This window comes from Tachyglossus aculeatus, chromosome 2, assembly GCF_015852505.1.
Source record: "Tachyglossus aculeatus isolate mTacAcu1 chromosome 2, mTacAcu1.pri, whole genome shotgun sequence".
NCBI classification, from domain to species: Eukaryota; Metazoa; Chordata; class Mammalia; order Monotremata; family Tachyglossidae; genus Tachyglossus; species Tachyglossus aculeatus.
Genome location: NC_052067.1, coordinates 170,659,142 through 170,674,427, shown reverse-complemented (window position 1 = coordinate 170,674,427; position 15,286 = coordinate 170,659,142). Strand labels below are relative to the sequence as shown.

General features: G+C 42.8%; 1 protein-coding gene across 1 annotated transcript in view; it reads right to left on the bottom strand.

The window, feature by feature from the left end:
• Positions 1 to 2,707: 2,707 nt before the first annotated feature.
• Positions 2,708 to 15,286, bottom strand: part of GYS2 (glycogen synthase 2) — a 101,029-nt gene continuing 88,450 nt past the window's right edge. The window contains exons 14-16 of the mRNA XM_038770132.1: positions 12,407 to 12,570; positions 10,035 to 10,115; positions 2,708 to 3,050 (exon numbers count right to left, since the gene is read on the bottom strand). Coding sequence (XP_038626060.1) covers positions 2,910 to 3,050; positions 10,035 to 10,115; positions 12,407 to 12,570 — 386 coding nt within the window. The 3' untranslated portion in view covers positions 2,708 to 2,909. The remainder of the gene's footprint in view (positions 3,051 to 10,034; positions 10,116 to 12,406; positions 12,571 to 15,286) is intronic.

The following is a 15,286-nucleotide window of genomic DNA, read 5'->3' as shown; positions in this document are numbered from 1 at the left end:
AGAACAGTGCCCGGCACATACTAAGCACTTAACAAATGCTGCGCTCACCACCTTAATAATGGCATTTATTAAGCGCTTTCTATGTGCAAAGCACCGTTCTAACCACCTTGAATCCTCCCCAGCGCTTAGCACAGTGCCCGGCACATACTAAGCGCTTAACAAATGCCATCCTCATCACCTTGAAACCTCCCCAGCGCTTAGCACAGTGCCCGGCACATTCTAAGCGCTTAACAAATGCCATCCTCACCACCTTAATAATGGCATTTATTAAGCGCTTACTACGTGCAAAGCACCGTTCTAACCACCTTGAAACCTCCCCAGCGCTTAGACCAGTGCCCGGCACATACTAAGCGCTTAATAAATGCCATCCTCATCGCCTTGAAACCTCCCCAGCGCTTAGAACAGTGCCCGGCACATACTAAGCGCTTAATAAATGCCATCCTCATCGCCTTGAAACCTCCCCAGCACTTAGCACAGTGCCCGGCACATACTAAGCACTTAACAAATGCCATCCTCACCACCTTAATAATGGCATTTATTAAGCGCTTACTATGTGCAAAGCACTGTTCTAACCACCTTGAAACCTCCCCAGCGCTTAGAACAGTGCCCGGCACATACTAAGCGCTTAACAAATGCCATCCTCACCGCCTTGAAACCTCCCCAGCGCCTAGAACAGTGCCCGGCACATACTAAGCGCTTAACAAATGCCATCCTCATCACCTTGAATCCTCCCCAGCGCTTAGAACAGTGACGGGCACATACTAAGCAGACTGAGAGCCCGCTGTTGGGTAGGGGCCGACTCTATATGTTGCCAACTTGTACTTCCCAAGCGCTTAGTACAGTGCTCTGCACACAGTAAGTGCTCAACAAATACGATTGAATGAATGAATGAACAAATGCCATCATCATCTCCTTGAAACCTCCACAGTGCTTAGAACAGTGCCTGGCACATACTAAGCGCTTAACAAATGCCATCCTCAATCAATCAATCAATCGTATTTATTGAGCGCTTACTGTGCTGAGCACTGTACTAAGCGCTTGGGAAGTACAATCAATCAATCAATCAAACGTAATCATTGAGCGCTTACTGTGTGCAGAGCACTGTACTAAGCACTGTGAGCCCCATATGGGACATCCTTATCACCTTGGAACCTCCCCAGCGCTTAGAACAGTGCCTGGCACATACTAAGTGCTTAACAAATGCCATCCTCACCACCTTGAATCCTCCCCAGCGCTTAGAACAGTGCCTGACACATACTAAGCGCTTAACAAATGCCATCCTCATCACCTTGAAACCTCCCCAGCGCTTAGAACAGTGCCTGACACATACTAAGCGCTTAACAAATGCCATCCTCATCGCTTTGAAACCTCCCCAGCGCTTAGAACAGTGCCCGGCACATACTAAGCGCTTAACAAATGCCATCCTCACCACCTTAATAATGGCATTTATTAAGCGCTTACTATGTGCAAAGCACCGTTCTAACCACCTTGAAACCTCCCCAGCGCTTAGAACAGTGCCCGGCACATACTAGGCGCTTAACAAATGCCATCCTCACCGCCTTGAAACCTCCCCAGCGCTTAGCACAGTGCCCGGCACATACTAAGCACTTAACAAATGCCGCGCTCACCACCTTAATAATGGCATTTATTAAGCGCTTTCTATGTGCAAAGCACCGTTCTAACCACCTTGAAACCTCCCCAGCACTTAGAACAGTGCCCGGCACATACTAAGCGCTTAACAAATGCCATCCTCATCACCTTGAATCCTCCCCAGCGCTTAGAACAGTGACGGGCACATACTAAGCAGACTGAGAGCCCGCTGTTGGGTAGGGGCCGACTCTATATGTTGCCAACTTGTACTTCCCAAGCGCTTAGTACAGTGCTCTGCACACAGTAAGTGCTCAACAAATACGATTGAATGAATGAATGAACAAATGCCATCATCATCTCCTTGAAACCTCCACAGTGCTTAGAACAGTGCCTGGCACATACTAAGCGCTTAACAAATGCCATCCTCAATCAATCGTATTTATTGAGCGCTTACTGTGCTGAGCACTGTACTAAGCGCTTGGGAAGTACAATCAATCAATCAATCAAACATAATCATTGAGCGCTTACTGTGTGCAGAGCACTGTACTAAACACTGTGAGCCCCATGTAGGACATCCTCATCACCTTGGAACCTCCCCAGCGCTTAGAACAGTGCCTGGCACGTACTAAGCGCTTAACAAATGCCATCCTCACCACCTTGAAACCTCCCCAGCGCTTAGCACAGTGCCTAGCACATACTAAGCGCTTAACAAATGCCATCCTCATCACCTTGAAGCCTCCCCAGCGCTTAGAACAGTGCCCGGCACATACTAAGCGCTTAACAAATGCCATCCTCACCACCTTAATAATGGCATTTATTAAGCGCTTCCTATGTGCAAAGAACCATTCTAACCACCTTGAAACCTCCCCAGCGCTTAGAACAGTGCCTGGCACATACTAAGCGCTTAACAAATGCCATCCTCACCGCCTTGAAACCTCCCCAGCGCTTAGCACAGTGCCCAGCACATACTAAGCGCTTAACAAATGCCATCCTCACCACCTTGAAACCTCCCCAGCGCTTAGAACAGTGCCCGGCACATACTAAGCGCTTAACAAATGCCATCCTCACCACCTTAATAATGGCATTTATTAAGCGCTTCCTATGTGCAAATCACCGTTCTAACCACCTTGAAACCTCCCCAGCGCTTAGCACAGTGCCCGGCACATACTGAGCGCTTAACGAACGCCATCCTCATTATTTTCAAAAGAAGCGGACAGGCCTTTGGGAGCGGAATCCCGTTTTTGTGTTCTCCATGCTGCTGCTTCTTCCCGGGAAGGATGGGATCCAGGGGGAAAAGGTGACTTGATGGTGTGGTGGTCCTACTCGGCTTCTTCGTCGTACTTATTGGACTCCTCTTCGTCCTCCTCCTCTTCCTCTGGGCCTTCGTGGGGGCTGGAAGGCCGCGAGGCCGAGGGCGAAGGGGGCACCGACGAAGGCCGGGGGAATTTGAAGCCCTGCGTCTGCCACAGAGAAACACAACCCCGGCTAAGCGCTTAGTACAGTGCTCTGCACACAGTAAGCGCTCAATAAATACGATTGATGATGACTGGACGTTAGCTTCACGTGATGGTTTGCAGTGGCTGCCCATTAAGACTAATACTAACAATAATAGCAATATTATTAGCAATGTATTATTGCATGACACATTGCATAACACATTATATATAGGCACAAAGTATATACAATGTACCTATATATACAATATACACAATAAACAATGTATATACAATATACATATAAATATATATATATATATATTTTACTTGTACATATCTATTCTATTTATTTTATTTTGTTAGCATATTTGGTTTTGTTCTCTGTCTCCCCTTTTAGACTGTGAGCCCACTGTTGGGTAGGGACCGTCTCTAGATGTTGCCAATTTGTACTTCCCAAGCGCTTAGTACAGTGCTCTGCACATAGTAAGCGCTCAATAAATACGATTGATGATGATGATGATGATCTATACATACACATAAGTGCTTAGTCCAGTGTTCTGCACACGGTAAGCGCTCAATAAATACGATTGAAGGAATGAATGCATATATGTTTGTACGTATTTATTATTCTATGTATTTGTACATATTTATTCTATTTATTTTATTTTGTTAATATGTTTTGTTTTGTTGCCTGTCTCCCCCTTCTAGACTGTGAGCCCACTGTTGGGTAGGGACCGTCTCTATATGTCTTGTACTTCCCAAGCACTTAGTACAGTGCTCTGCACACAGTAAGTGCTCAATCAATATGACTGACTGACTGAATGAATGAATGAATTATTATTAGTGGCTAGAGTGCACACCTGGGAGTGAAAAGGACTTGGGTCCTAATCCCGCCTCAACCACATATTATTATTATTGTATTTCTATAATATAATATTATAATATATAATCATATATTACATTACCTGTCAATATATATTATATTATATACAACATAACACATTGTAACCTATAATATAATATAATATAATATGCATAATACAATATACAATGTATGATATAATATATAATGTGATGTAATGTAATATAATGCGATACAATATAATATAACATAATATAATATGATATAATATAATACAATATAATACAATATGATATAACATAACATAACATACTATAATATAATATAATATAATACACATAACAATATATAATATAAAATATAATATAATGTGATGCAATATAATATAATATACATAACACCATACATAATACATAATATAATTTAATGTGATGTAATATAATATAATATAATATGATATAATATAATACAATATAATATAATATAATATAATATAATATAATATAATATAATATAATATAATATAATATAATATAATATAATATATAATGCAATATAATACAATAAAACATAATATATGATATAACATAATATAATATGATATATTATGCATGATACAATATATAATAATATATAATATTATATATGATATAATATAATGTGATGTGATGTAATATAATTCAATATAATATAATATAATATAATATAATAATATAATATAATAATAACATAATGTAATATAATATAATATTGCATTACATTGCATTATATATTATATTGTATTATAGTATATGTTATGCTATGTTATGTTATGTTACGTTATATTATATTATATTACATTATATTGTTATAAAATATTATATTATATTATATTGTGTTATATTATATTATATTATATTTTATATTATTATAACACAGGTCACACGTCTGCAGTGTAACCTTGGGCAAGTCGCTTCACTTCTCTGGGCCTCAGTTCCCTCATCTGTGAAATGGGGATGGAGGCTGTGAGCCCCACGGGGGACAGGGACTGTGACCAACCTGATTTGCTTGTAGCCACCCCATTGCTTCGTACAGTGCTTGACACATAGTAAGTGTGTAACAAATACCACTATTATTAGTAGTAATTCATGGAATCATATTTATTGAGCGCTTACTGTGTGCAGAGCACTGTACTAAGCGCTTGATGGTAATATGATAGTAGTCATAGCAATGGGATTCTAAACTGATTACTGTATCTCCCCCAGCGCTTAGTACAGTGCCTGACCCATAGGAAGCAGCGTGGCTCAGTGGCAAGAGTCCGGGCTTTGGAGTCAGAGGTCATGGGTTCAAATCCCGGCTCCACCAATTGTCAGCTGTGTGACTTTGGGCAAGTCACTTCACTTCTCTGGGCCCCAGTTCCCTCATCTGGAAAATGGGGATGAAGACTGGGAGCCTCATGTTGGACAACCTGATCACCTTGTAACCTCCCCAGCGCTTAGAACAGTGCTTGGCACATAGTAAGCGCTTAATAAACGCCGTCATTATTATTATTATTAGGAAATGCTCAACTGATCCGACGATTGTCGTTGAAGTGAACAAATGAACCGGGAAGGGGAAGACGCTTGCTATTATTAGTAGAAATAATAATACTACATAATAATAATAATAATACTATAATATAATGATAGTAACAGTAGTCAGCTGTGTGCCTTTGGGCAAGTCACTTCACTTCTCTGGGCCTCGGTTCCCTCATCTGTAAAATGGGGATGAAGACTGTGAGCCCCACGGGGGACAACCTGATTCATTCATTCATTCAATTGTATTTATTGAGCGTTTACTGTGTGCAGAGCACTGTACTGAGCGCTTCGGAAGTGCAAGTTGGCAACATACTGACCTTGTATCTACCCCAGCGCTTAGAACAGTGCTTGGCACAGAGTAAGGACTTAATAAATACCATCATTATTATTAGTAATGGCATTCTAATTAGCTTATAATTCATTCATTCATTCATTCAATGGTATTTATTGAGCACTTACTGTGTGCAGAGCACTGTACTAAGCGCTTGGAAAGTACAAATTGGCAACATATAAAGACGGTCCCTACCCAACAGCGGGCTCACAGACTCACATAATAATAATAACGATGGTTTTTAATTAAGCGCTTACGCTGTGCCCAGCACTGTTCTAAGAGCTGGTAATCAGCTTGTCCCAACGTGGGGCTCCCAGTCTTCATCCCCATTTTCCAGATGAGGGAACTGAGGCACAGAGAAGTGAAGTGACTTGGCCAAGGTCACACAGCTGACAGGTGGCGGAGCCGGGATTAGAACCCACGACCTCTGACACCCAAGCCCGGGCTCTTCCCGCTAGACCACACTGCTTCTCTTGTATCTAGCCGAGCGCTTAGTACAGTGCCTGACATATAGAAGAGAAGCAGCGTGGCTCAGTGGAAAGAGCCCGGGCTTTGGAGTCAGAGGTCATGGGTTCAAATCCCGGCTCCGCCACTTGTCAGCTGGGTGACTTTCGGCAAATCACTTCACTTCTCTGTCCCTCAGTTTCCTCGTCTGTAAAATGGGGATGAAGGCTACGAGCCCCCCGTGGGACAGCCTGATCAGTCAGAGTTGTCAGACAGTTGACCAGAGAGTCAGAGGTCATGGGTTCAAATCCCAGCTCTTCCAGTTGTCAGCTGTGTGACTCTGGGCAAGTCACTTCACTTCTCTGGGCCTCAGTGACCTCATTTGGAAAATGGGGATGAAGACTGTGAGCCCCCCGCCGTGGGACAACCTGATCACTTTGTAACCTCCCCAGCGCTTAGAACAGTGCTTGGCACATAGTAAGTGCTTAATAAATGCCACTATTATTATTATTATTATTAAAATGGGGATGAAGACTGTGAGCCCCTGTGGGACAAGCTGATCACCTTGTAACCTCCCTAGTGCTTAGAACAGTGCTTTGCACATAGTAAGTGCTTAATAAATGCCATTATTATTATCATTATTATTAAAATGGGGATGAAGACTGTGAGCCCCCCGTGGGACAACCTGATCACTTTGTAACCGCCCCAGCGCTTAGAACAGTGCTTTGCACATAGTAAGTGCTTAATAAATGCCACTATTATTATTATTATTAAAATGGGGATGAAGGCTGTGAGTCCCCCGTGGGACAAGCTGATCACCTTGTGACCTCCCTGGTGCTTAGAACAATGCTTTGCACATAGTAAGTGCTTAATAAATGCCACTATTATTATTATTATTACTATTATTATTATTATTATTAAAATGGGGATAAAGACTGGGAGCCCCCTATGGGACAACCTGATCACCTTGTAACCTCCCCAGTGCTTAGAGCAGTGCTTTGCACGTAGTAAGTACTTAATAAATGCCATTATTATTATTATTATTACTAAAATGGGGATGAAGCCTGTGAACCCCCCGTGGAACAACCTGATCACCTTGTAACCTCCCCAGTGCTTAGAACAGGGCTTTGCACATAGTAAGTGCTAAATAAATGCCACTGTTATTATTATTATTATTAAAATGGGGATGAAGCCTGTGAACCCCCCGTGGGACAACCTGATCACCTTGTAACCTCCCCAGCGCTTAGAACAGTGCTTTGCACATAGTTAGCACTTAATGCCATTATTATTATTATTATCATTACTATTGGTATTATTAAAATGGGGATGAAGACTGTGAACTCCCCGTGGGACAACCTGATCACCTTGTAACCTCCCCAGTACTTAGAACAGTGCTTTGCACATAGTAAGTACTTAATAAATGCCATTATTATTATTATTATCATTATTATTGTATCCTCCCCAGCGCTTAGGCCCACAGTCTAGAACATTCATTCATTCAATCGTATTTATTGAGCACTTACTGTGTGCAGAGCACTGTACTAAGCACTTGGGAAGTACAAATGCCATTATTATTATTATTATTATTATTATTATTATTATTATTATTATTATTATATAGGAAGCGCTCAATCCATCCCATGGTTGTCGTTGAAGTGAACGGATGAGCCAAGTGGGAGAAGATGGATGGGGTTTTCCAGGCCAAAATGGGGCTGGAGGGGGGAGAGGGCCCATCGTTCATTTAATCGTATTTATTGAGCGCTTACTGTGTGCAGAGTACTGTACTAAGCGCTTGGGAAGTACAAATGCCATTATTATTATTATTATTATTATTATTATTATTATTATTATTATATAGGAAGCGCTCAATCGATCCCATGGTTGTCGTTGAAGTGAACAGATAGCCAAGTGGGAGAAGATGGATGGAGTTTTCCAGGCCGAGATGGGGCCGGAGGTGGGATAGGGCCCGTCATTCATTCATTCGTATTTATTGAGCACTTACTGTGTGCAGAGCACTGTACTAAGTGCTTGGGAAGTACAAATGCCATTATTATTATCATTATTATTATTATTATTATTATTATTATTATTATATAGGAAGCGCTCAATCCATCCCATGGTTGTCGTTGAAGTGAACGGATGACCCAAGTGGGAGAAGATGGATGGGGTTTTCCAGGCCGAGATGGGGCCGGAGGTGGGAGAGGGCCCGTCGTTCATTCAATCGTATTTATTGAGCGCTTACTGTGTGCAGAGCACTGTACTAAGCACTTGGGAAGTACAAATGCCATTATTATTATTATTATTATATAGGAAGCGCTCAATCCATCCCATGGTTGTCGTTGAAGTGAACGGATGACCCAAGTGGGAGAAGATGGATGAGGTTTTCCAGGCCGAGATGGGGCCGGAGGTGGGAGAGGGCCCATCGTTCATTCAATCGTATTTATTGAGCGCTTACTGTGTGCAGAGTACTGTACTAAGCACTTGGGAAGTACAAATGCCATTATTATTATTACTATTATTATTATTATATAGGAAGCGCTCAATCCATCCCATGGTTGTCGTTGAAGTGAACAGATGAGCCAAGTGGGAGAAGATGGATGGAGTTTTCCAGGCCGAGATGGGGCCGGAGGTGGGATACGGCCCGTCATTCATTCAATCGTATTTATTGAGCGCTTACTGTGTGCAGAGCACTGTACTAAGTGCTTGGGAAGTACAAATGCCATTATTATTATTATTATTATTATTACTATTGTTATTATTATTACTATTATTATTATTATTACTATTATTATTATTATATAGGAAGCGCTCAATCCATCCCATGGTTGTCGTTGAAGTGAACGGATGACCCAAGTGGGAGAAGATGGATGGGGTTTTCCAGGCCGAGATGGGGCCGGAGGTGGGAGAGGGCCCGTCGTTCATTCAATCGTATGTATTGAGCGCTTACTGTGTGCAGAGCACTGTACTAAGCGCTTGGGAAGGACAAATGCCATTATTATTATTATTATTATTATTATTATTATTATATAGGAAGCACTCAATCCATCACATGGTTGTCGTTGAAGTGAACGGATGAGCCAAGTGGGAGAAGATGGATGGGGTTTTCCAGGCCGAGATGGGGCCGGAGGTGGGAGAGGGCCCGTCGTTCATTCAATCGTATTTATTGAGCGCTTACTGTGTGCAGAGCACTGTACTAAGCACTTGGGAAGTACAAATGCCATTATTATTATTATTATTATATAGGAAGCACTCAATCCATCCCATGGTTGTCGTTGAAGTGAACGGATGACCCAAGTGGGAGAAGATGGATGGGGTTTTCCAGGCCGAGATGGGGCCGGAGGTGGGAGAGGGCCCATCGTTCATTCAATCGTATTTATTGAGCGCTTACTGTGTGCAGAGTACTGTACTAAGCACTTGGGAAGTACAAATGCCATTATTATTATTACTATTATTATTATTATTATTATATAGGAAGCGCTCAATCCATCCCATGGTTGTCGTTGAAGTGAACAGATGAGCCAAGTGGGAGAAGATGGATGGAGTTTTCCAGGCCGAGATGGGGCCGGAGGTGGGAGAGGGCCCGTCGTTCATTCAATCGTATTTATTGAGCGCTTACTGTGTGCAGAGCACTGTACTAAGCGCTTGGGAAGTCCAAGTTGGCAACATCTAGAGATGGTCCCTACCCAACAGTGGGCTCACCGTCTAGAAGTGGGCTTACAGTCTGGGGGTCGGGAAGGGGATGGGGGAGACGGGGGGCTGGGGGAGACTGGGGGCTGGGGGAGACGACTGGGGGCTGGGGGAGACTCCCCACTTACCAAGGTGGGGGCCCTGGGAACCATCGCAAACTGCTCCGGAAAAGCGCGGCTCAGAGCCAGGGACCTCGCGTGGCTGTAAAACTGAAATGGAAGGAGCCAAGGTCACAGGGGGAAAAGCAACCGAGAAGCAGCGTGGCTCAGTGGAAAGAGCCCGGGCTTGGGAGTCCGAGGTCACGGGTTCAAATCCCGGCTCTGCCCCTTGTCAGCTGGGTGACCTGGAGCAAGTCACCTCACTTCTCTAGGCCTCGGTTCCCTCATCTGGAAAATGGGGATGAAGGCTGGGAGCCACAAGTGGGACAACCTGATCACCTTGTAACCTCCCCAGCGCTTGGAACAGTGCTTTGCACATAGTAAGCGCTTAATAAATGCAATTATTATTATTATTAAAATGGGGATGAGGACTGGGAGCCCCCCGTGGGACAACCTGATCACCTTGTAACCTCCCCAGCGCTTAGAACAGTGCTTTGCACATAGTAAGTGCTTAATAAATGCAATTATTATTATTATTAAAATGGGGATGAAGACTGGGAGCCCCACGTGGGACAACCTGATCACCTTTTATCCCCCCCTTCTAGACTGTGAGCCCACTGTTGGGTAGGGACCGTCTCTATATGTTGCCAATTTGGACTTCCCAAGCGCTTAGTACAGTGCTCTGCACACAGTAAGCGCTCAATAAATATGATTGAATGAATGAATGAATCTCCCCCAGTGCTTAGAACAGTGCTTGACACATAAATGCTTAATAAATACCATCATTATTATGATTATTAGTACCCAAGCATTTAGAACAGTGCTTGGCATATAGTAAGTGCTTAACAAATACCATCATTATTATTATTATTATTACCCCAGCTTTTAGAACAGTGCTTGGCACATAGTAAGCGCTTAAATGTCATTATCTTCCATAGTAATAATAATAATGGTTTTGTTAAGTGCTTACTATGTGCCAAGCACTGTTGTAAGCGCTGTGGGGGGGATACAAGATGATCAGGTTGTCGCAGGGGGGACTCACAGTCTTCATCTCCATTTTACAGATGAGGGAACTGAGGCCCAGAGAAGTGAAGTGACTTGCCCAAAGTCACACAGCAGACAACTATAATAATAATAATTTTGGTATTTGTTAATAATTGTGTGTGAGCCCACTGTTGGGTAGGGACGGTCTCTATATGTTGCCAACTTGTACTTCCCAAGCGCTTAGTACAGTGCTCTGCACACAGTAAGCACTCAATAAATACGATTGAATGAATGAATAATAATAATAATAATGGCATTTATCAAGCGCTTACTATGTGCAAAGCACTGTTCTAAGCACTAGGGTGGTTACAAGGTGATCAGGTTGTCCCACGGGGGGCTCACAGTCTTCATCCCCATTTTACAGATGAGGGAACCTCATGAGGTCCAGAGAAGTGAAGTCACTTGCCTAAAGTCACACAGCAATTATAATAATAATAATTTTGGTATTTGTTAATAATAATAATGGCATTTATCAGGCACTTACTATGTGCAAAGCACTGTTCTAAGCACTAGGGTGGTTACAAGGTGATCAGGTTGTTCCACGGAGGGCTCACAGTCTTAATCCCCATTTTCCAGATGAGGGAACTGAGGCCCAGAGAAGTGAAGTGACTAGCCCAAAGTCACGCAACTGACAATAATAATAATAATAATAATAATGATGATAATTTTGGTATTTGTTAATAACAATAATAACAATGATCATGGCATTTATTAAGTGCTAACTATGGGCAAAGCACTGTTCTAAGCGCTAGGGTGCTTACAAGATGATCAGGTTGTCCCATGGGGGACTCATATTCTTCATCCCCATTTTCCAGATGAGGGAACTGAGGCCCAGAGAAGTGAAGCGACTTGCCCAAAGTCACCCAGCTGACAAGTGGCGGAGCCGGGATTTGAACCCACGACCTCTGACTCCAAAGCCTGGGCTCTTTCCACTGAGCCACGCTGCTTCTGTTAAGCGCTTCCTCTGCGCCAAGCACTGTCTAAAGCGCTGGGGGAGATACAAGGTGGTCAGGTTGTCCCCCGTGGGGCTCCCAGTCTTCATCCCCATTTTCCAAATGAGGGAACTGAGGCCCAGAGTAGTGAAGTGACTTTCATTCATTCACTCAATCGTATTTATTGAGCGCTTACTGTGGGCAGAGCACTGGACTAAGCGCTTGGGAAGTCCAAGTTGGCAACATCTAGAGACGGTCCCTACCCAACAGCGGGACTTGCCCAAAGTCACCCAGCTGACTATCGGAGGGGCCGGGATTCGAACCCACGACCTCGGACTCCAAAGGCCGGGCTCTTTCCGCTGAGCCCCGCTGCTTCTCCAGAACCCAGATCCTCCTGACTCCCGGCGCGGCCTCGGATGGACTTGCCCGGCCTAGGTATCGCCAGTTGAGGAGATCCGACAGCCTCTCGGTGCGATTCCTCTGGATGATCCTCTGGCGCCGGGACTGCTGGCAGAATCCGTAGAGAAACTGAGTCAGCTGGTTGCACGACTCGTCCGGAGACTGGAACCTGCGATCCACGATGTAAATTCCTGACGGGGAAAAATGGCGGGAATTCAGGAAAGGCCGAGGCCTGGAGACCATCGCATTCCCCTCTTTCTCTTTTTCTCTTCTGGACCGTAAGCCCGTTGTTGGGTAGGGACCGTCTCTAGATGTTGCCGACTTGGACTTCCCAAGCGCTTAGTACAGTGCTCTGCACACAGGAAGCGCTCAATAAACACCATTGAATGAATGAATGAATGAGTGAATGAATGAATGTTGGGTAGGGACCATCTCTAGATGTTGCCGACTTGGACTTCCCAAGCTCTTAGTCCAGTGCTCTGCACACAGAAAGCGCTCAATAAATACCAATGAATGAATGAATGAATGAATGAATGTTGGGTAGGGACCGTCTCTAGATGTTGCCAACTTGGACTTCCCAAGCGCTTAGTACAGTGCTCTGCACACCAGTAAGCGCTCAATAGATACGATTGAATGAATGAATGTTGGGTAGGGACCGTCTCTAGATGTTCACTTAGTCCAGTGCTCTGCACACTGTAAGTGCTCAATAAATACGATTGAATGAATGAATGAATGTTGGGTAGGGACCGTCTCTAGATGTTGCCGACTTGGACTTCCCAAGCGCTTAGTACAGTGCTCTGCACACAGTAAGCGCTCAATAAATACCATTGAATGACTGAATGAATGTTGGGTAGGGACCATCTCTAGCCAACTTGGACTTCCCAAGCGCTTAGTCCAGTGCTCTGCACACAGTAAGCGCTCAATAAATACGATTGAATGAATGAATGAATCCTCTAGACTGTGAGCCCACTGTTGGGTAGGGACCGTCTCTGTATGTTGCTAACTTGTACTTCCCAAGCGCTTAGTCCAGTGCTCTGCACACAGTAAGCGCTCAATAAATACGATTGAATGAATGAATGAATCTTCTAGACTGTGGGCCCACTGTTGGGTAGGGACCGTCTCTATATGTTGCCAACTTGTACTTCCCAAGCGCTTAGTACAGTGCTCTGCACACAGTAAGCGCTCAATAAATACAATTGAATGAATGAATGAATCCTCTAGACTGTGAGCCCACTGTTGGGTAGGGACCGTCTCCATATGTTGCCAACTTGTACTTCCCAAGCGCTTAGTACAGTGCTCTGCACACAGTAAGCGCTCAATAAATACGATTGAATGAATGAATGAATCTTCTAGTTTGTGAGCCCACTGTTGGGTAGGGGCCGTCTCTATATGTTGCCCACTTGGACTTCCCAAGCGCTTAGTCCAGTGCTCTGCACACAGTAAGCGCTCAATAAATACGATTGAATGAATGAATGAATGAATCCTCTAGACTGTGAGCCCACTGTTGGGTAGGGACCGTCTCTATATGTTGCCAACTTGTACTTCCCAAGCGCTTAGTACAGTGCTCTGCACACAGTAAGCGCTCAATAAATACGATTGAATGATTGAATGAACTAACTCTGGTCCCAGCTGGGGGGATGTTTCCCAGCTTGACACTGTCCCTCCCTCCCGCCTATGCTGTAGACATAATGATGGTATTTGTTAAGCGCTCACTATGTGCCAAGCACTGTTCTAAGCGCTGTGGAGGTTACAAGGTGATCAGGTTGTCCCACGTGGGGCTCACACAGTCTTCATCCCCATTTTCCAGATGAGGTCACTGAGGCACGGAGAAGTGAAATTGGGTAGGGACTTGCCCTTCCCAAGCGCTCAGTCCAGTGCTCTGCACACAGTCAGCGCTCAATAAATACGACTGAATGAATGAATCTGTCCCCATGTTTTGTTTTGTTGTCCGTCTCCCCCTTTATTTGTACATATTTATTCTATTTATTTTATTTTGTTAATATGTTTTGTTGTCCGTCTCCCCCTTTATTTGTACATATTTATTCTATTTATTTTATTTGGTTAATATGTTTTGTTTTGTTGCCTGTCTCCCCCTTTATTTGTGCATATTTATTCTATTTATTTTATTTTGTTAATATGTTTTGTTTTGTCGTCCGTCTCCCCCTTTATTTGTACATATTTATTCTATTTATTTTATTTTGTTAATATGTTTTGTTTTGTTGTCCGTCTCCCCCTTTATTTGTACATATTTATTCTATTTATTTTATTTTGTTAATATGTTTTGTTTTGTCGTCTGTCTCCCACTTTATTTGTACATATTTATTCTATTTATTTTATTTTGTTAATATGTTTTGTTGTCCGTCTCCCCCTTTATTTGTACATATCTATTCTATTTATTTTATTTGGTTAATATGTTTTGTTTTGTTGCCCGTCTCCCCCTTTATTTGTACATATTTATTCTATTTATTTTATTTTGTTAATAAGTTTTGTTTTGTCGTCCGTCTCCCCCTTTATTTGTACATATTTATTCTATTTATTTTATTTTGTTAATATGTTTTGTTTTGTTGTCCGTCTCCCCCTTTATTTGTACATATTTATTCTATTTATTTTATTTTGTTAATAAGTTTTGTTTTGTCGTCCGTCTCCCCCTTTATTTGTACATATTTATTCTATTTATTTTATTTTGTTAATGTGTTTTGTTTTGTCGTCCGTCTCCCCCTGTATTTGTACATATTTATTCTATTTATTTTATTTTGTTAATAAGTTTTGTTTTGTCGTCCGTCTCCCCCTGTATTTGTACATATTTATTCTATTTATTTTATTTTGTTAATATGTTTTGTTTTGTTGTCTGTCTCCCCCTGTATTTGTACATATTTATTCTATTTATTTTATTTTGTTAATATGTTT